The following is a 20,163-nucleotide window of genomic DNA, read 5'->3' as shown; positions in this document are numbered from 1 at the left end:
ATGAAGGCACCTACAATTTATCACTACGTGACAGGTCGCGAGTCGACTCCTCAATAGCACTCAAAAAGCAACATTTCCTCCATCGGCTGCGTATGTGGCACAAAAAATAAAAATAAAAACACAATGGGAAGAGAAGAACGGAATGTCATGTCGAAAAAGAATCGTCCACTCACCCATGTTCGAGCTGACGTTGTTATATCACAGTGCCAATCACAACGATGGATGTTTCGTTTCTTCAGCTGCGGGCGGAGCAACGTAGGCGACTTCGAAGATCGCCAGCGAAATCCATGCCAAGGCAAGCACACGGCGTAATGAAAAACAGAGATAACGTCTTCGAACGTCGCAGATGTTAAGTTCCAGAGTAGGTTCCCCTGTTCCGGTACCAGCACTGTCACGCAGGCTGTGCAAGTGTTCTCCCTCAGTGCCCTAGCAGATTTGGTGCTGCAACGTGACTGTCGAGATTGTTGTGGACCTGTCGCCCGAACGCCTTTCTGGTTCAAGAAGGGACGTAAAGTTCGTTCAGCCCTTTAGTCAGTGATTTAAAGGTTGCTAGCCTCAACAAGCAGGCTGGAGTGAAATGTATTGAAGAGCGCTTGACAGAATCGCGTTCAGGACGTCTTGAACAGCTCAGCGAGTCAGGTTGGAGCAGTTAGCGAGACACTTCAGCTCTGTCACAGCCTCGAGCAAGATCTTGTGGTGGTTCTCAAGGGTAGCCTCAAGCGTAACTGAAAATTGAGTCGCCTCAAATTCAGTCTCGAACTTTGATGTCCTCGAGCCTGGTCTCGAACGTGGTCTCAAAGATTCTCAAACTCAGCACACTTGCTCGTGAAGCGCGGAACGCTTTTTCTTTTTTCTTTTCTGTTCTGAAAGTAAGCCCCCGAAGGGCTCAAGCAACGTCGTTCTTACGGTCCGTTTCGTCTCGAGCACAGTCTCTCCAGCTCTCCCCTCAAAACACCTCGTCTCTCAACGGCTGCCTCAGCGCGCGGTGCACCTGCTGCTAGGCCGAGCGGGGACGTCTTCCAGAGGTCTCGACAGGGTAGAATAACACGAGTCACACGCGGTCTCGCGACGAACGAACCACCGCGACGACAGACACCCGAGAAGAAACGAAACACCTGATGCGGGGCGCCAGCGGCTTCTCAATCTCGGCTCCTTCGGCGACGGCAGCGAAGTTCGGAGGAGAAGGGGCTCGGTAGGTGTCGTTGCTTCGGCGGCGGACAGACGGCGAGAATCGTCATGCAGACGACGCGCGCGGCGGTGTACAACGTCGCAGCGTTTCCCGTCCGATCCGGCTGGGTTCGCGTACACGATAGTGCGTCGCGGAAGCCCCCGGCACCTCCTCCGCGCTGTCGACGTCGCCGCCGGTGTGAGGTAATCGCGGGGCGCGCAGAGAGAGAGAGAGAGGGCTTGGGTCGCGTTCCCTTCGCAACACAAGGAAACTTCGCGTTCACGGAGGGACCCCACGCAAGGCGTCGAGACTGCGCGCGCGTCCTAGAATGAACGTGGCCGCGATGACGAGAGGGGGGAAACACAAACAAGGGCCTATAGAGGGCACTTATGCATCATTCAAGACTGCGACCGCTTTCCCTAATGAATCGCCTATACGCGAGAGACGTCAGGAGGGAGACGGAACCACGGTCAAGGTGTGCCTTGGGGGCGCGATGTGGCCAGCGGGCGCTTCTCTTTCGCGATTGGCCACTGCCGCAGCGTGAACACCCAATGCTACAGCATTGTGTCAGTTGTGGCTGCTGCTGCTGCTGCTGCTGCTGCTGCTGCTGCTGCTGCTACTACTACTACTACCAGTAGTAGTAGTAGTAGTAGTAGTAGTAGTAGTAGTAGTAGTAGTGCAGTAGCAGCAGCACCACTGCGGCTATATACTGCTGGCACTATTGATGCTGTTACTACTACTACCTCTGCTGCTGCTGCTGACACTACCGATACTACTACTACTACTACTACTGCTATCTAGTACTACTACTAGGTCTACTACTACTGCTACTAGTATTGATTACGTTCGTACAGAAACTGCACACGATATAACCATCGTGAAAACTGCGCAGCTGACACGTGCGGCGGGAACTGGCGCCCGGATTAGTTTCGACCACCCGGCGCCTTTAACGTGCACACCCAAAGCAAGCTACACGTCAGTTTATTTCTTTTATTTTTTTGCATTATATCCCGGTCGGACCGCGACCGCCGCGGGCGGGGTCGCACCCGCGACCTGGCGCTCGGCAGCGCAACGCTAAAAGCCGCAGAGCCACCGCGATCCAGAGGGTTGCCGTAGCCAAGAGACGGGAGCACCTCCGGTGGCGCATCGCCGAGGAATCCGCAGGAAATGAAATCGCGCCGCAACGGGGGTGGAAGGAAGCGAGATCGAAAGAGCGCGCCGCGGGTAGATCGGCGAACACCGCGTCCTGTCGGTCCTGCCGTCAGTGCGAAGGAGCGGTGCCTAGTCCTTGCTTATCGGTCGAAAACGCAAGCACGGTGGATCTCCGACGCAGACTCGAACCTCTGCCCTGCCTCGAGTGTTTCTTTCCTTTCCTTTATTTATTTCTTTTCGTCTCCTCCAAGCTCTTATCTAATAAAGCAGTCGGGGGAACGGCGACCGAAAGGCGACCGGACGGCGCGTTTCCGAGTGATGCACAGCTGCGATGAGCAAAGAGTCGAATGCTGAGGGAGAGCCAGAGTGTGCAGAAAAAAAATATACACCGTTCGAGAATAGTACGGATCTCACCGGCTACAATTCGTGGATTGATGTGCCGTAAAGTAAAAAAAAATTATAAAGTTAATTCCCTTGCAAATATGCTAACTAATCAATTAAGCATTTCGACTTCTCGTAGAAGTAACGGCCGCCTCGTCGAGTAATTTAGTTGTGCTCAATCCTTGGGGTTGTGCCACAAGCAATATTTAAAAAAAGATGGTGAAACAAAGAAGAAAAACACGCAGATTCTATAGATCGAGTATCCCACGAGTTTTGTAATGCCGTTTAAAAAACAATGATGCTCAAATACGGACATTCCTGAGATGTGAAAAATCGGGTAGGCTGTTGGGGGGAGCCGCCGCAATGGTGCACATATGAAACGTTCTGCTGTGCACGCTGAAGACGGTGTATGTACGTACATGGGCGCTGGGGCCCAGAAATGACGTAGCCAAATGCACAACTTACATTTATTCAAGTATTCGTATAGTCACATGCCTAACTTATGCTACGGTTAGTCGGGGTCTTAACAGCCCAATTTTAAAATCGCGTTCGTTCCCTACTTGTAGTGGAGCCGATTGTCCTGAAGAGGGTGCTTGGGCACTAGCTATACGGCATAGAACACGTTTACGTCTTGGGTTTCCTAAATTTGTCGCAAATGATATTTCGTATCAAGAAGCACCCCTACGTTCTCTTCTCGTGCGAGTTCCCAACTTAAAAGTACAAACCTTTATAAAGATATACGCATCTTCAGAGATGAGGTCACAATACGCTTTCATTGAATCGGCCTCGTTGTTTAACCATCAATCGTATCGCTCACATTGCCCTCAAGTTTCTTCGCACAAAAAAACTATTGGACCCACTAAATGTTCGCCGACGCGAGGTAGTCTTACTAAATACCTCTGTTCCAGTCGCTAAAATTGAATTTGATACTTTTCCATACAATACTAAACATTTGCCCTGTCAATTTTATATCGCTTTTCTTATTCTTTTCTTTCTTTCTTTTCTGTTTTGAACAGCCCCTTACAAACTTGGATACAAAGACCGTGATAGAGACTGATGCTTCCTTCCGTGAAGCGAAGGCATGTATGGGCATTGTATCACCACATATGATCTTTTTTTTTTCATTTGACTGCTTGAATTCGCGCCAATCTTTCAGGCAGAATTATTAGCACTTGTCTTAGAGTTAATGGCAATGCCCTACCGGTGGTGCCCGGGACTGCCCTGTGCCACTCGAGCCCGCAGCAATTGTATGTAGATGATTGGTTGGGACTCCCGTGCTCACCTCAATGTCCTGCCCTTGCGCTACCCAATCTCTTAATGTCATTTCTAGAACCCACGCGTCGAATTCCGGGGCGCCATACCCGAGCAGGCGTTAGATTTCTGCGAAAATAAAACAAAACAACAACAAAAAGAAAGAATAGCGCGTGCACTTGGAAGCCCTCAAACGCCCGGTAATCTCATGGGTATCAGTTTGATGGGTTGTCCTATACTACGGCCGAGTGAACTCTTCGCAAACGCCGCCACTCCTGGGCCGGTATTTTGCAGCGATGCCTTTTCCGATTCTATGCTTTTTCAGGCTTTTTGCGCTTGGTCAGTGGTCAGCGCGACGGTCTGCCCACATTATCAACGGGATCAGGCGGCCGTGTGTGGTGGATGATAAGAATAGCATAGAATAAGGCAAAAGGCATCGCTACAAAATAGCGGCCCTGCTCGCGAATCGACAGCCGTGTGCGCCTCTCCGACCGCCTTTTAAGGAGAGGCTAAATTTAGCTCCGATTACGTCATGCGTTGCGCGACAATGACGCCATCTGTGAGCGTGATACATACATGAATGAGTAAGGGATTCTTTCTTCTTCGCAACGATAACAAAGTAAGGTGAGATGTCTGGGTAGTATGACTGCAAATATTGACACCCGTACTTGTTCATTTTCATTGGGCGAACCTGTGCCCACAAAAACAGGCCACACTTAAAGGACGGCGACAGCGGCGAACACAGTCGGCGACCGTCAAAATCTGATCAACGGGTCAAGCGCGTCGGCTTTTATGCATCAGTCGTCGAACGTTCCAGGGCAATCGCTGGGACCCGCGTGTCTTCCACAAAGTTGTACGCTGTTCGCGCGTCGCGCATACATGCAATCAGATTACACAAGGCTCGGCGACAGGCAGCGGATGGAACCATCGATAACATTCCAGAAACTTCCGATACATGCAGGCGCGTTCTGCGCTGTGCGATAACACTTGTTAGGCGGTGAAACGTGGTCACCCGATAAAAATAAACAAGTGCACGTGTCAATATATACAGGCGCTAATTTTATGACACGATTTCATTCCATCAGTGTCAGCAAGCGACCCTCCCCCTCCCCCCCGTGCCCTCCATTTTGACCGTTCTTAAAGACGTTCCACGCACGCACGCACGCACGCACGCACACACACACACACACACACACACACAAACGCACGCACGCACGCACGCACGCACACACACAAATACACACACACACACACACGCATCCACACACACACACACACATCCACACACACACAGTGAGACGCACTATTCGCGTGTAACATCATTTTCTTTCTCACTTCGTTTGAATTAAAAGATAAATGTGGTAGAACACAGCGAGGTGAACTTTCGACCATAGATATAGTTTCCCACAATAGTTGCTAGAGTAAAGTGTCCCGCTAGAGTTTATACATGAGCTGCAAGCATGGCGGTTGTCAGAGCGCACTTCAATAATTTACTACAATGAGTTTCTCACGAACTAGTTCTTTTTCCCTCTTCTTTATCGGCGTCAAACGTCTTTGAACACGGTCGAAGGCTTGCTAAAAATATTCACAAACAGAACACGGGCGATGTATAGGACAGTACATGTTCGTGTGTATACAATTACGGAGTACCAATTGATATTCGTTGTATGGTTTCGGTATCCAGGACTTTCACCTAGCGCAAAAAAAAGAAACGAAAAGTCGAAGAAGTCGCACCGGTACCCCTTTAAAGGGACAGACACTAATGAAATCAATAATTTTAGCAGCATTCGTAAATTATCCTCCTGCAATATTACCTTAAAAAAAAGCAAAGGCACTCCTACTTCGAGAAGAGCATCGGTAAACCAGAAAGGACACAGAAACGAAAGTTTCGCGACGCCGTTACCTTGAAGTTCCCGAGCCAGCTTGTCATGACGTCATCGGTTCACCTGCCGTGACGTCATGGATCAAAGGCTAGTTAATTCGTTTTGCTCTCGGTAAAGTTGGACTACACTGTATTCTAAATAGAGCCAAAGACTGGACTTCGTCAGTTTCGAGAATTCATTTTTTTTTTTACTGGACCGCAACGTACACGGCCGAAATGGCAAAAAAATACGTTCATATCTGTGACGTCACAGTGACGTAATAACGATGGGGTTGCGGCGCGAAGTTCAAAACATGAAACTTTGAGCTTTGTTCTCCCTTCGATTAGTCAACCTGTTATCACGAAATTAATGTAAGAAAGAAAGAGTCTCGAAAGGATGCTTTCTCAGTCAAAATTTATTTAGTTTCTCTAAACTGTCGCTCTAGGTCTACCTACCAACCTTCCCGAATTTTTTCGTTACGTTCACGACCTTTGGCTCATTTCACAATTTTACGAATGAAAGGTAACAAAATTGTTACCCACCCAAATAGTAGCATGAAGCCATAAATGAAACCCATACGGTTTTCTTAGAGAAAAAGCCTCGCAGTTGATGAAAAATTCGTCCCGCTCCCGAACGAATTTTGCTTCACCTTGCGGGCCACCGCAGAAACAATCTGTTAATTTTGTAAATGTTGCATCAAGTTTTTACGAAAAATAAGCTCTATTCGCGAGAAAGTTTCACTCATCGGTCTCCGAACTTTCCGTTGGAATTTTTCTGATGGTGAAAAATCACCAGGTTGGCTCTTGCTTCAAGCAAAGTTATACAGAGAAGTTCCAGAAGGAGGCACAATTGGCAACAGCAAATGTGCCGAACATGTCACTGCCAACTTTTTTTTTTTAAAAATGTGCTGTTTGTCAGATTATGCTGTTCCAAGTTCGACGGAAGACGGCGCGCTTCGTCCCCGCTTTCCTCCCTTGCGTGCGCGAGATCGAGCCTCCATCGTCGGCTCCACCTCGCCCGCTTTAACTCGCACATACAGCTTACGGCGCGCGGCGACGATGGTATTGCCCTTGTACTCTATACGGAACTTCACGGCGACGGCGACGGCAGTATAATGCGCCTGAAGTGTCCATATAAGTGCTATACTTTCATACAGGGAGGTAAGAGAGCAATGGCAAGTGCCTTGGCCATTTAAGCCCCAAGCGCCCAGTGCATGAGGGCAGTAATGCGCCTGGAGTGTCCCTATACAATTGTTATAATTTCATCCAAGGGGCCAGGAGCGCAATGGCAAGTGCCTTGGCCATTTAAACCACAAGCGCACAGTGCATGAGGTCTGATACGCCACTGTAGTTTGAGAACCAATAAATATTTCTCAATTATACTTTTGAAGACGCGATATCTGTGTTATTCTTTCATCATTCACAAACTTTGATGAAAACTGCACATGGATTTCTATCACGGGTCATAAGCAATTGATTGATTGAGTGAGTGAGTGAGTGAGTGAGTGAGTGAGTGAGTGAGTGAGTGAGTGAGTGAGTGAGTGAGTGAGTGAGTGAGTGAGTGAGTGAGTGAGTGAGTGAGATTCTAAAGCTACATCTGTACCGCGAGGGACGCCACCCTGGAGGGATCTGCATTGTAATTCCGACCTTTCGTGGTGACCCAAACCAACCGACCAGTTATTTCCTTTCCCTTTCGCCATCGGGATGATGAGCCGGTGGACGCACAAAACCTGCTACGGACTTTGCCGGCAGCCACCATTACTTGACGTCACCACGCCGCCTAAGCCGGGATCAGCACTCGAGACGAACTTAGCCCGAAAAAAAAAAATGTTGCTAAATGGTCCATCCTTGCACGTGCTTTTTTCTATACATACACGTAAACACGGGAAGTCAATTCGGACTCCCCGATATGAGAGATAATGCGTCCCGTTTAAGCGCACTGTAAGGCCTTGCAAATAAAGGTGGTTTCGCGACCGCCATCAGGATGCAGCCGGGGAAACGAACCCACGACCTCGTCGTGCTTGGAATGCAAGAACGTTGCGGGAGGAATGTCGCACCGCGCCGGATCCAGACGACAATTGGAATCGCTTCTCTCGATCCAGAAGGCCGCGTGAGTGATCCGTTTTCGCAAGAACGTCGAACTCTCGCGGCTGCACATATATATATATATATATATATATATATATATATATATATATATATATATATATATATATATATATATATATATATATATATATATATATGTAATAATAATAATAATAATATATATATATATATATATATATATATATATATATATATATATATATATATATATATATATATATATATATATATATATATATATATATATATATATATATACAAGATTCGTGCGGCGCATGTTTTTCATTTGCCAGAGGAAACACGTGATCCGTGCGCGACCGTGCTCCGCGCGCGGGAGGTGGGGGGACCGCGGTCCTCTTTTATCAGCGGAAGCAAGAATCGCTTCGCGCCACAGCCTAGCGCACCACCAGGAAACGAAAAACAAACGTCCACGTCGTCGAGCGTGCGCAACGGCTCAAACTGGAACCCCGGCCTGGCTGGCAGAAACTCCGCCACGTCTCCGCGAAAGAGTGGAAACATTTTTTACGAACGCCGAGCCCGCTTCTTCGAGATGAACCCCGTGCCTCGCAGACTTCTCCCCAGACGCCTTCTCCCGAGCGATGACCAATCCTTCCACGACTGAGGGTCTCCGACCGTCTCGTCCGACGCGGCGTGGTTTCGCGCGACGTCGCCGCACCTTCGGCCTGGGACGTCTACTGTGGTTTGCCGAACCTGCGAGCGTAGCGTGGGGGGTGGTGGGTGGGCGGGGGCCGTGGGAAATCGCTCCGGGAGACGTCGGGACAGTGTGTCATGACCGGGAAGGACTCCGTCGACCGGAAGCTCGTCGTGGTCGGAGACGGCAACTGCGGCAAGACCTGCCTGCTCGTCACTTACTGCAGCGACAGCTTCCCGGACCTCTACGTGCCGACCGTGTTCGAGACGTACAGCACCTTCGTCGAGTGCAACCAGCAGAGGGTATACATGCATATAACGGGTGTCACGTGTATCCTCTCGTGTAAAACTCTTGCTTGAGCTAGTTGGTTCATGCTTAAATGAGCAAAGGCAAGGCGCAGAAGACCAGGTGGATATGGATATGGTGTATATCGATATGGTGGAGGATATGGTGAAACCCTTCAGCGGTATTGTGCGAGACGCTCGGGCGGAGCAATTGCCGGCCTTGTTCGCCATGCTAAACCCGCCTCCTGCTACAATTCACCACCACCACCACCAAAAGGCCAGGACTGAAGAAGGACACAAAAGACAGGACAGGTGCCGGTCCTGTCGTTTGTGTCCTTCTTCAGTCCTGGTCTTTTGCGCCTTGCCTTTACTCATTCAAGTATCATCTCATGTATGCTATTATAACCTCCTCAGGTGCAAAGTCATACTCGGACGCATAATCATTTCGTTTTTTCTTCAAAGGGGCTCTTAACATACCGTGTGTACCAACTAAAGTTAGCCGAGACGTTCGACCAAATACATTATTTTAAAAATGCACGCTGCAAGATTCGATTACAAAGCCCATACGGTGTTCGGTCACCATGGCGTTCTGACAACCGAACACCTATAGGTGTTAAAACCGCGTCTAGCACCGCGTTTCTTTCTTAATAATTATTTTTTCGTTGAACGGCTTGGGTAATGTCAGCTGGAACACCTCGTATATACCTGCTGGCATGTTACGGACGTAACAATCCAATTTACTTTTCAAGTACCCCGTTATAGATCCTAAAGGGAGCATCTCCATAGCAAAAATATGGGGACCAAGAATTCCACGGTAAAGCCGATTTTCCTTTCCCAGCTGTGAGTGTAACTTGACATTGAGCACTGCGGCCCCAAATCGGCATTGAAAACTTTCCAGTGCACTCGTGAATTTCAGGTTGCGCGTCCGCATTCCGTTTTTTCAGTTTTTCTTTTCTTTTTCTTTCTTTTTTCTTTCTTTTTTTCTTTAACGAGGGTGCGGCCCATATACTTTTGCTCACTGATGCACGCGTAGAAAGTAACCATTTCATCATGCGCATTTTCGTGAAAACAGCCTTTTTTTTCTTATTTATTTCTCTTTTTTTTTCCTAAACGCAGTGACGAAGGTTGTAACGTCACGTGGTCATTGTTTGGCACGTTGACGCTGCAGCTTGTACTTTCGTGACAACTCGCTGGAAGTCGAAACGCACGTCAAATCAAAATCAGTTTCAAATCAGTTCATTATTATTATTATTATTATTATTATTATTATTATTATTACATCATCATCATCATCAACAACAACAACCTGGCTACGCCCACTGCAGGGCAAAGGCCTCTCCCATACTTCTCCAACTACCACGGTCGTGTACTAATTGTGGCCGCGTTGTCCATGCAAACGTCTTAATCGCATCCGTGCACCTAACCTTATGCCGTCCCTTGCTACGCTTTCCTTCCCTTGGAATCCAGTTCGTAACCCTTAATGACCATCGGTTATCTTTCCTCCTCATTACATGCCCTGTCCATGCCCATTTCTCTTTTCTTGATCTCAACTAAGATGTCATTACCTCGCGTTTGTTACCTCACCCAGTTTGCTCTCTTCTTATCCCTTAACGTTACACATAATTATTATTACATCGTTTGTTAATTAGAGCATATAAGATATACAGACGAGGGTCCCCAGTACGATACTGCAACGGGACCCTCGTCACAACGGAACCAGCGTCACAACTGCTTTAGCATCGTCTGCTACCACACAACGGCATCGATCGAATCCGCGTCGATATTTACGAAAGCTGACGGCAGGAACAGACGTAAACCATAATAAACCGCCGCACCACCGGCGCATACACGGTGTTTCTGCAAAGACTAACTAATCAATTTTTTTTCTAATATCGATTGTATTAAAGTTTTTCCAATCCAATCGATCGTGGCAGACAGGATAATTCTAGTCTCTGAGCTGGTCTATACTCGAAGAGGCAGACGTAACTTGCACAAGAAATCGAAATGGATAACCAACGAATTAACAAACATCAATTAATTTGGTTTTTAACTAATTACCTTACCGCACATATTGCAATTTACAAATTGTAGCAGGTGTGTCTGCAAGCAAGATACACTTGGAACAAATTATCGCGATGACACCAGTTGCGGAATGTTAATTCCCGAATTTTTCGACGAACTATATTCGCGTACAATTACTTTTGCGCTTCAATGCTATAAATGGCGTTTTTTTTTTTTTCAATAAGACAAAAGAAGTGGAACAACAGTGCATTCTTTACCGGAATTTCGATGGCGCTTATCTCGAAAGTGGTGTCATCCACAAAAATCCTTCTTCATGCGGATCTGCTTCGCAGTCTCAGCGGCTACAATTTGTGCACTGCAATTTGTACAGTGCTGCTGCTTGCGGAATATAAATGCGCACCTTCAAAATCGCTGGCTTGTATTTGCCTGCCACGTATTTGCACGCAACATCTGCCAGTGTCTGCATGTACTTGCCTTCATATATATTCTAAGGACCTATACGTGCCATTGAATATAGTCTTTTTTTTTATGTAAAGACGTATAATTTCTTTTACACGTACAGTGCGCGCCGGAGTTACAGTGGCACTTACGTGAAATCGTACACCCGGCCACAAAAGTTTACGCAGCATGGGATAGCAGAAAACGTTCAATTCCCAGGCAGCCTGTAGCAGTAGCCAATAGAAGTGTATACTACAATGTTAGCACATTCTAGTTGGCGCCCGAAATGCAAATGCCAGGCTGCGCTGTGAGGTTGCGGAGACATTCACCTTTTTCTCAAATTTCACGGTACGTAATGTTTTGTGGCCGGGTGTATTAATCAGCTCGTCCGGATTGCCTTCTCCTCGCGTTTCTCTGTTTACAGTCTGTTTATATTCCGTGAACGTTGGTTGCAGGTCGGCGCTTTTATTCGTTCGTGTTCTCCCTTCGTGTCCCGCCATTTCGCCCCGCTTCAACGACTTCGAAATATGTGTATACCTTAGAAGGGTGATGGTTTAAGTATGTGTATACCTTAGAAGGGTGATGGTTTGAGCTAGTTGGTCCTCCATTTTAGACTTTGTGGTACAGCACGAAACGGGAGAGGGGACACAGCAAGAAACGAGGACAAGCGCTATGCTACCAACTGAAGATGTATTGCCTCATACAAGGTGTTATAGAGGAAAGAACAAAAGTAATCTTCACACAGGGGGATTATCGAACGCGCATCGTCGTTGAATCGGCTAGCGTGGCACGTGAGGTATGCCTGTGCATAAGCAAGCCATCCCTGGCCTTGTCACGAATGGAGATGGCATTCTTTGACAATGGCAGCGCGAACAGTGAGCAGTGGTGGCACCTTTATAATGTTGTTCGTCATTTTTTTCCATCTTTATTGTTTGGGTTTTACATACATACTTTTATGTCGTTTTCCCTCTGTTTCTTTATTTAATATAACACCAGGAAAGCAATAAATTTTCAGCTGGCAGTAAGCGCTTGTCCTCATTTCTTCTTGTGTCCCGGCCCTGTCCCGCTTCGCGTTGTACCACCCAGTCTAAAATGTGTATACCGGTGCTTTCAGCTGACCAAACGTGTAAAGTTCATGCCCAGAGGTTCGCGTCGCCCTTGTAAGCAGTGCTATGCATGTACTATATAACAATCTGTTCGCACTCCGCGATGCCGGAGAGAGAGAGAGAGAGAGAGAGAGGAAAGGGGAAAGGCAGGAAGGTTAACCAGAGAAAAAGATCCGGTTGGCTACCCTACACTGGGGAGAGAGGGGAGGGGGAGGTAAAGTGGTAACAAAGTAGAGATAAGGAAAGGAAGGAGCGTAGACAAACAATCACAATCGGTCACTGTCACCGAATACTGTCATCGCACAGCACAGTGACACTTGCAGCACTATCAACATCTGTTCAGGCTACAGCCTCCTGTCCAATTCTGTCACCCTCAAAAAATTTTCGCCGTCGCAGGTACGACTGTCGCTTTGGGACACGGCCGGCGAAGAGGACTACGACCGACTCCGCCCTCTTTCTTACGGGCAGGCCAACGTGGTGCTCATGTGCTTCACGCTCGACAACCCCGACAGCCTGAGCAACGTGGAGTACAAGTGGGAGCCCGAGATACGCCACTACCTTCCTAAGGTTCCAATCGTGCTCGTCGGTAACAAAAGGGTATGAGATTAGATAGATAGATAGATAGATAGATAGATAGATAGATAGATAGATAGATAGATAGATAGATAGATAGATAGATAGATAGATAGATAGATAGATAGATAGATAGATAGATAGATAGATAGATAGATAGATAGATAGATAGATAGATAGATAGACAGACAGACAGACAGACAGACAGACAGACAGACAGACAGACAGACAGACAGACAGACAGACAGACAGACAGACAGACAGACAGACAGACAGACAGACAGATAGATAGATAGATAGATAGATAGATAGATAGATAGATAGATAGATAGATAGATAGATAGATAGATAGATAGATAGATAGATAGATAGATAGATAGATAGATAGATAGATAGATAGATAGATAGATAGATAGATAGATAGATAGATGAAAACTGTAGAAGTTTGCTGGTTAGTACAGAGGTTTGCCTTCCGCACTACTCCAGGTGAATGCGGTGAGAAATGAAGCATTATAGACGCATGACGGACGACGTAAGCCATACGCATCACACACACAACACACAGAAAGTAAATTACCTTACTCAGATATCGGAATTTCGCAACCAAAATAATAAGCTAGAAGTACCTTCGTAGCGCAGGATGCATCGGTGGCACTATACTATACGGCGGCACTATATGCTTAGGATATGGTCAAAGTACATGTAGCTCAAGCTGTGACACTTGGGGTATGCATTTAGGCGCGTACATTATTAGCTCTCAATCTCGCTCCGTACTGTTGGAGATCGAAGTTCACTAAATAGGGGTACTGCGAAAAAAAGAAAGAAAGTAAAGGTAAATTTCATCGACGCCTTGGCTTGCAACATGGAACTGAAGACTGCGGTTCAGATGTGACATTGCAGGCGTCATGGTTAATTCATCAGTTTCAGGTTGTCGGTCCGAGACCGAGTCGCCAAAAAAAAAAAAATTCTCTTTTAATTTTTTTTTTCGATGAAACGCTGGTATGCGTGCGGTACATTTTTAATCACACGTGCACGTGGTCATTCTCGCAGCGAGAAATTGCAGCGAATTGGCACGTGTTTTGCGAAAACACAGCACGAGACGAGAAACGGGAAGCCAAAAGGTCACCAAAGCCGGATTTTTCTGTCACGCTGCACAGGTTGCTGCAACAAATAAAGGCCGCGTTCTGTTAATCGACGATCCAAATCCTTTCATCGTTGGGCGTTTGGTTTAACTCAAACAGCGAACGGGTCAAGACACGGCTGTTATATGCATCCGTACTATACCCCTACAAATGCACCGATTACCGCGGCTTTGTTCTCTCCACAGAATTTAGCAAGCAGACAACAGACGGCATACCTATATATCCTCACAGCAAGAAACCTACGCCTTTCGAGCGCATAATTCCATTTTTTTTTATTAAAGCAGAACTTTCGTTACCTTCCTCTTCGGATTGTTGGCATGTCTCCGGGTCGGTCTCTCGCCGAGTAGCGCTCGTGAACCAATCCCAGAGGCAGTGTGATCTGTGCCAATCCGGAACATGGCGGGATGAAAAGTGGGCCGATCTGGGAGACAGCGGCTGCGTTCCAATTCCGGCCAGCATTGGAGACAGTCTACGTTAACAGCCAAGAAGCCAGGTTTGAGCATAGCTAATGGAACCCATCTATACGACCGTTTGGGAAACGTCTCTAGAACGTGACGCCACTTAAGGGAAAGTGAGACATCCACCCAATCGTAGCGATTGCTACAAGGGAAACCCATACGGGATCCTCTAAAGAAAAAAAGCCTCGCAGTTGAAGAAAAAATCGTCCTGGTACGGGATGAATCTCTCTCATCGTCCCGTACCAGGACGAATTTTTCGTGAGTTGCGAGGCTTTTTTCTTTCGAGAAACCCGTATGGGTTTCCTTTGTGCCAATTGCTACGGTTGGGTGGATGTCTCATTTTCCCTTAATTACTTCTGTCCACCTTGCGGGTTTCTGCAGAACTATTGCGTTCAAACGTGGCGCCACCTCGCGTTGACAAAAAAAGAGAGCTAAGAAAGGCACATATTAACGCTGTGTTGTAACACTTTGCGTGTGTGAAGCCATGAAAAACGTATCGTCGCTTCCGTTAAACGCATAGGAAAGGGTGACTACATTTTTTTTCTGTGAGCAGACGAAATACCAGTGGAGCATACGAGCCCTTCTGCTCAGCCGCCATCTTGTTTGCCGACATCGTTTTCGACGTCGATATATGTTGTCTGCGCGAAGCTGTCTCTTTTGCTGGCTCCGTCAGAATCGCAACAACACTGAGGATGGCCGCTATACGCCTATCAGTCTACTTGGCCTTCTACGACGAGCATTATCACTGGACCAGAAAGGGTTAAACGAGGTACGAGACGGCTCGCGTTTACCAAAAAAACTCTCGGCCCTCCCGGTTCGCAGGACGTCCGCGACGACTACCGGCCACCCCTGGTGCTGCCGCGAAACTACAAGCTCCCCGTGACGGCGTCCCAAGGACGAGCAGTGGCCAGCCGCATCAAGGCCGTGGCCTACGTCGAGTGCTCGGCCCTCAAGAGGATCGGCGTCAAGGAGGTCTTCGACGCGGCCATCAAGGCGTCGCTTCAGCAGCAGGTCGAGACACCAACTGTCATCAGTGCTTCTCTGATAGATAGATAGATAGATAGATAGATAGATAGATAGATAGATAGATAGATAGATAGATAGATAGATAGATAGATAGATAGATAGATAGATAGATAGATAGATAGATAGATAGATAGATAGATAGATAGATAGATAGATAGATAGATAGATAGATAGATAGATAGATAGATAGATAGATAGATAGATAGATAGATAGATAGATAGATAGATAGATGGATAGATGGATAGATGGATAGATGGATAGATAGATAGATAGATAGATAGATAGATAGATAGATAGATAGATAGATAGATAGATAGATAGATAGATAGATAGATAGATAGATAGATAGATTGATTGATTGAACGATCGATCGAACGGGAATTTTGGCAACAAGTATATAGCGTGTCGCCACCGACTTCCCCACAACGTTAACTTTTACGAATTAAAGATGATGACAGGTACGAGTGAAGTCCTTTGAGACATTTATTTTGTATATTATATGTACCATGTGTTTCCTGAGTCGTAGTGTTACTGTGAAAACGTTGCGTGACAAGACCTGGTGGTTATGTGAAAATGTTATTCGATATGTAATCTTGAACCCTGCACGTTGTAAGATAGAACTATTCAAGAGCTAAGGAGTATAGCCGGCCACTTAAATTGTGCGTCAACATCTCCTTATATCATATAAATAAAAGAAAGCCTTTTAACTTTTATAGCCCTTTCAACTATTTAGCAGTTCGCTACCAAACGCGGGAAAGCAAAATAAAGAAAGACAAAACATGAAATACGTCACTTCTGCGTAGTATTACATTAAAACAGTCTCCTAGCTGACTGCAAAACTGTACCTGCAAATTTCATAATTTCATCTCACCCTCTAACCCTCGGCTGTCCTCGTTTACCTTCCCTGGGCACCATATTACTCCAGGAGACCACCGATTGACTATTATTCTTTAACAGGGTGACTACGTATGTCACTTCCTGCTATGTCCTCCGTGTCATCTGTGGCGAGACAGCGTAGCACGGTCGATGCCAAAGTTCCAAGTCTTTCGGATGTTAAGGGCTACGTGTGAGGGCAGGGGGATGCTGAGATCTTACATCAGTCATCGCTAAACAATGCAGGATTTCCCATTGTTGATAGTATATACTATTGGACAAAGAAGAAATAAACGCTAGGAGGAAGCGTTACGTCACGAAGTGTAGCCTTCCCAAGCCAACTCTGCACGAAGCCATCCCCTTCGCTTTATCGCTCTCAAAAAAACTCGGCCCATCACGTGACCCTGCGCTCGGCGAGCTGGGCCCAGTGTGTTTGGTTACCGGTAGGTTTTAATCGACGTTCGGGTCTTTCGCCAACCGCTATGTCCACGTTTCTTCGCGATGTGTTGGTGCAGATTCGGTCGTTTATTGCAACGTTATATACAATTATCGTCTTGTTTGCGTCGAGCGAATGCTACAGCCGCCCGTTGCCGTCGCACTCATTGTCTTGTCGGATGAGGAGAGAGTTTCCTATAACAATCACTAGAGGGAAATCTGGCGCTGCGATCGCTCAACCACTATGGGAATGATGGGTAGCACATGGATTTGTCTTATCTTCGTGCTTGTGGATTCAGACGTTCTTGTGGCCTCGCTTATTAAGCCTTGTCCTGGGCCTGAATTGGCGTAAGTTGTAAAGCAATTTGTACTGTCTTTTAATACAGAAGGCAGTAAGACTCTGCAAAGTAGCACGCATAATCGCTGCTAATTGCAGCTGGTGGTTCCGCTCGTCCGTGCGTTCGTGACGTAATATTTTCGATATCGGGCGCTTCCGTACCCGAGGCCCCGTGTTCGAATCCTGCCGTTGGACAGTTTTAATGATGTTTGTTTAATTATTCATAACGCCGTACTTTCTTAAAAGCGATCACACTGAAAAGTCTCGAAGCCGTTTAAAAGCGAGAAGGACGAAGTTTAGGCAAATCCATGAATGCCACCCATCATTCCCATGCTGGCTAAAGTGCCACTGTTGCAGCTCCCGTAACAGTTCCCGTCATAGCATAATTGTACGAAACTATATGCGCAAGTGTGTTCACTAGCGCGGCGGTGGAAGACACTAAAAGTTACCGTGACATGACCACGCGTGTTGGGCCCACTGTTTCTGGCCTCCCATTGGCACTTCCTCACAGCACTTTCCTTTGTATGTGCTTAGATGTATAAAGCAAGGGTGTATCGCGACAAGGTGCATGCCTCGCCCACTGTTTCCATGTCTCACAATCGGGTCTCCCCCTACCAGATTTTAACTTTTATCCGTAACATGGACTGGCAGACCACAAGCCTCCGATCCACCCGTAATTCGTTGGCGTGCTTTCGTTTTAAATGTATGGATAACAGCGCGAACAGACGACTACAAAAAGGGAGACACGTACACTTGTAGTATTGTGGTCGTCTGTTCGCACTGTCACCCATATGTTTCAAAATGAACCAACTCGCCCAACAAGAAGTATTGATGTGCTTTCGTTTAGCGTTAAAAAATGGCGTTCCTGGCGCTCGCCTTTCCGAGGCGATTGTGGCAAACAATGCGACCTAAAATAAGAAAACGAAGTTTCACGCCCGTCTACATTTTATTTGTGTTCTTGTACGTCGTCTGTTCTTACACTCTTGTAAAGTTATACTTCTTTATTTGCGCATTTTTTTTCAGACTGGACGAAAGAAGCAACGTCGCTGTAGCATGCTGTAACCGTACCCAAGAGGCAAGCCATCGTCACACATGAAACGCTTCCGTTCGCGATCGTCCCTGTCGAGGCAGCAGTACCACGTTTTCAAGTCGTTCAAGGCAGAGTCAATCAAAATCATACAATAAATAAATATCCCGTTACGTCGGGAAAAGCTAAGCCATTTGAATTGTCATTCGCCAACATATATGCACGTAAACTAACTTTTGCAGCCACAATTTTTCATAGCTAACACCATTACCCTTGAGGCTATATAAAAAGCTACACTAAAAAAAATGGCCAGGCTTAGCTTGGTTAAGCCAAGAATGCGTTGCATATTGCGCGAGTTGGGGCCCAGCTTTTCCTCCGGCTGTCGTGACGTCACGTCACGTGGTTGCGCTAAAGGTACATGGTGGCTGCCCGGCCGCGCCCAAGGGCTGACCTGAGTGATTGCAATATGCAACTTATAAAGATAGAAGCAACTTAATAAGAAACATAGCAAACTTAAAAGAGAATAGACCCACATATGAGACGCGCAGCAATGAACAATGGCTCATACCCTCAATGGTGGCTGCCCGGCCGCGCCCAAGGGCTGAACTGAGTGATTGCAATATGCAACGCATAAAACAGAGTAGGCAGAACGCAAGCGGAACACGTGCAAAAAAGCACCAAGCTAGTGGCGCAACATAGAATGTGTGGTTGAATGCGAGTCCCCACGTTTGACAACAGTTTACGATATACTTTCGCGCAGAACGGGGACATTGGAGAGTTTTAGATTAGGAGACGCAAGCGGCTTGCGTACGCAAGAACTAGGGGCGACGCTACTGCGCATGCGCAGCACCAGACGGAGGAGTCTGCGCATGTGCAGTACCGTGGCCCCTAGTCCTTGCGTATGCAAGACGCTTGCGTCCCCTAATCTAAAACTTTCTATTCTATGCGCGTCTGGTGCAAAATGTGGCACCGAAGAGGAATCGTCAGTTCGCCTAAGTCTGCGCGTTCTAATGGCATATCGCTAAGCGTGGTCAGGTGAGCTAGTTAATTGCGAGTTGCATTGTGAAACACCGCTCCAGCGCACAAATAAACAGGGACGAGCAGGGAGGGACAATATCGCTCACGGCCAACGCCGCCGACGCCGACGACACCGGCTTCTCTGCGACACGAGCTCCTTAACGCTGTCGCCTTAACAAGAGCGCCGCAATGGACAATGAGGCGATGCTGGTACCCCCGACCACTCAAACATATTTCCTCGAACCAGGCCACAACCATGAAAGGCAGCAGAAAAACAAATGAAGTAGTAGTAGTAGTAGTAGTAGTAGTAGTAGTAGTATATAGTAGTAGTAAACAACTTTATCGGGATTCTGAGGAGCTATGCAGGGGGCCTGCTAGGTAGGTCTCTATACCCAGCCGTTGGGCTCATCCCACGTCGGAACAGGCAGACCATGCCTCTCCGCTCGTCCACGGGCCCTCTGGGCAGCCAGGAGCAGGACATCTTGTCTGTGGTCTGTGATGTCCTTCGTACAGTCTTCTTCTTCGTTAAAATCCCGTAACACGTACAGGACAGTGCCAGAGCAGTTGCCTGTGTTACAAATGAAGGAAAACATTTTTTCACGTCGCTGATGAACGATCTTGCAAATCTCCCGCCCTACCCATTAGCTGACGCGACACAACCGGCGTTCTTGCTGTCCCTCTCTGCTCGTCCGTGTCTATTTGTGCTCTGGAATGATGTTTCATAATGCTACTGGCACGTAAACTGGCTGAAACCACCAGCTGCAAAGCTTCCCAGATGCCTCCAGAAGAGGGTTATAGCGCCGAAAAAAGACAACACACAGCAAGCGAGACGGGACAGGCGACAGACGGT

The 20,163-nt window shown here is 47.2% G+C and overlaps 2 protein-coding genes across 5 annotated transcripts in view; one reads left to right on the top strand and one right to left on the bottom strand.

Annotated features, from left to right (window-relative positions):
• Positions 1-20,163, bottom strand: part of LOC135896486 (ras-like GTP-binding protein rhoA) — an 89,466-nt gene that overhangs the window by 61,450 nt on the left and 7,853 nt on the right. The window contains exons 2-3 of one of the 4 annotated variants that reach the window (XM_070540178.1): positions 19,706-19,881; positions 14,436-14,608 (exon numbers count right to left, since the gene is read on the bottom strand). In XM_070540178.1, the coding sequence (XP_070396279.1) occupies positions 14,436-14,608; positions 19,706-19,881 (349 nt within the window). Of the gene's footprint in view, positions 1-173; positions 195-14,435; positions 14,609-19,705; positions 19,882-20,163 lie in introns of those variants that run through there. The other 3 variants (XM_070540179.1, XM_065424886.1, XM_065424887.1) reach the window with 3 other exon arrangements.
• Positions 8,679-18,499, top strand: LOC135896489 (ras-like GTP-binding protein rhoA). The gene is made up of 4 exons (XM_065424895.1): positions 8,679-8,876; positions 12,821-13,021; positions 15,420-15,608; positions 18,293-18,499. Exons 1-4 carry the CDS (start codon positions 8,712-8,714, stop codon positions 18,329-18,331), a joined length of 594 nt encoding a protein of 197 aa, XP_065280967.1. The 5' UTR covers positions 8,679-8,711; the 3' UTR covers positions 18,332-18,499.

The sequence above is a fragment of the Dermacentor albipictus genome, chromosome 6 (assembly GCF_038994185.2).
Source record: "Dermacentor albipictus isolate Rhodes 1998 colony chromosome 6, USDA_Dalb.pri_finalv2, whole genome shotgun sequence".
In the NCBI taxonomy this organism is placed as follows: Eukaryota; Metazoa; Arthropoda; class Arachnida; order Ixodida; family Ixodidae; genus Dermacentor; species Dermacentor albipictus.
Note: the sequence above shows the minus strand (reverse complement) of the source record. Positions and strands in the feature narration are given on the sequence as shown.

Coding starts and splice junctions, on each gene's coding strand:
- LOC135896489 (XM_065424895.1), top strand. CDS start 8,712: ATGACCGGGAAGGACTCCGTCGACCGGAAGCTCGTCGTGGTCGGAGAC. Junction 8,877..12,820: donor TCGAGTGCAACCAGCAGAGG/GTATACATGCAT, acceptor TCGCCGTCGCAG/GTACGACTGTCGCTTTGGGA. Junction 15,609..18,292: donor AGGCGTCGCTTCAGCAGCAG/GTCGAGACACCA, acceptor ATTTTTTTTCAG/ACTGGACGAAAGAAGCAACG.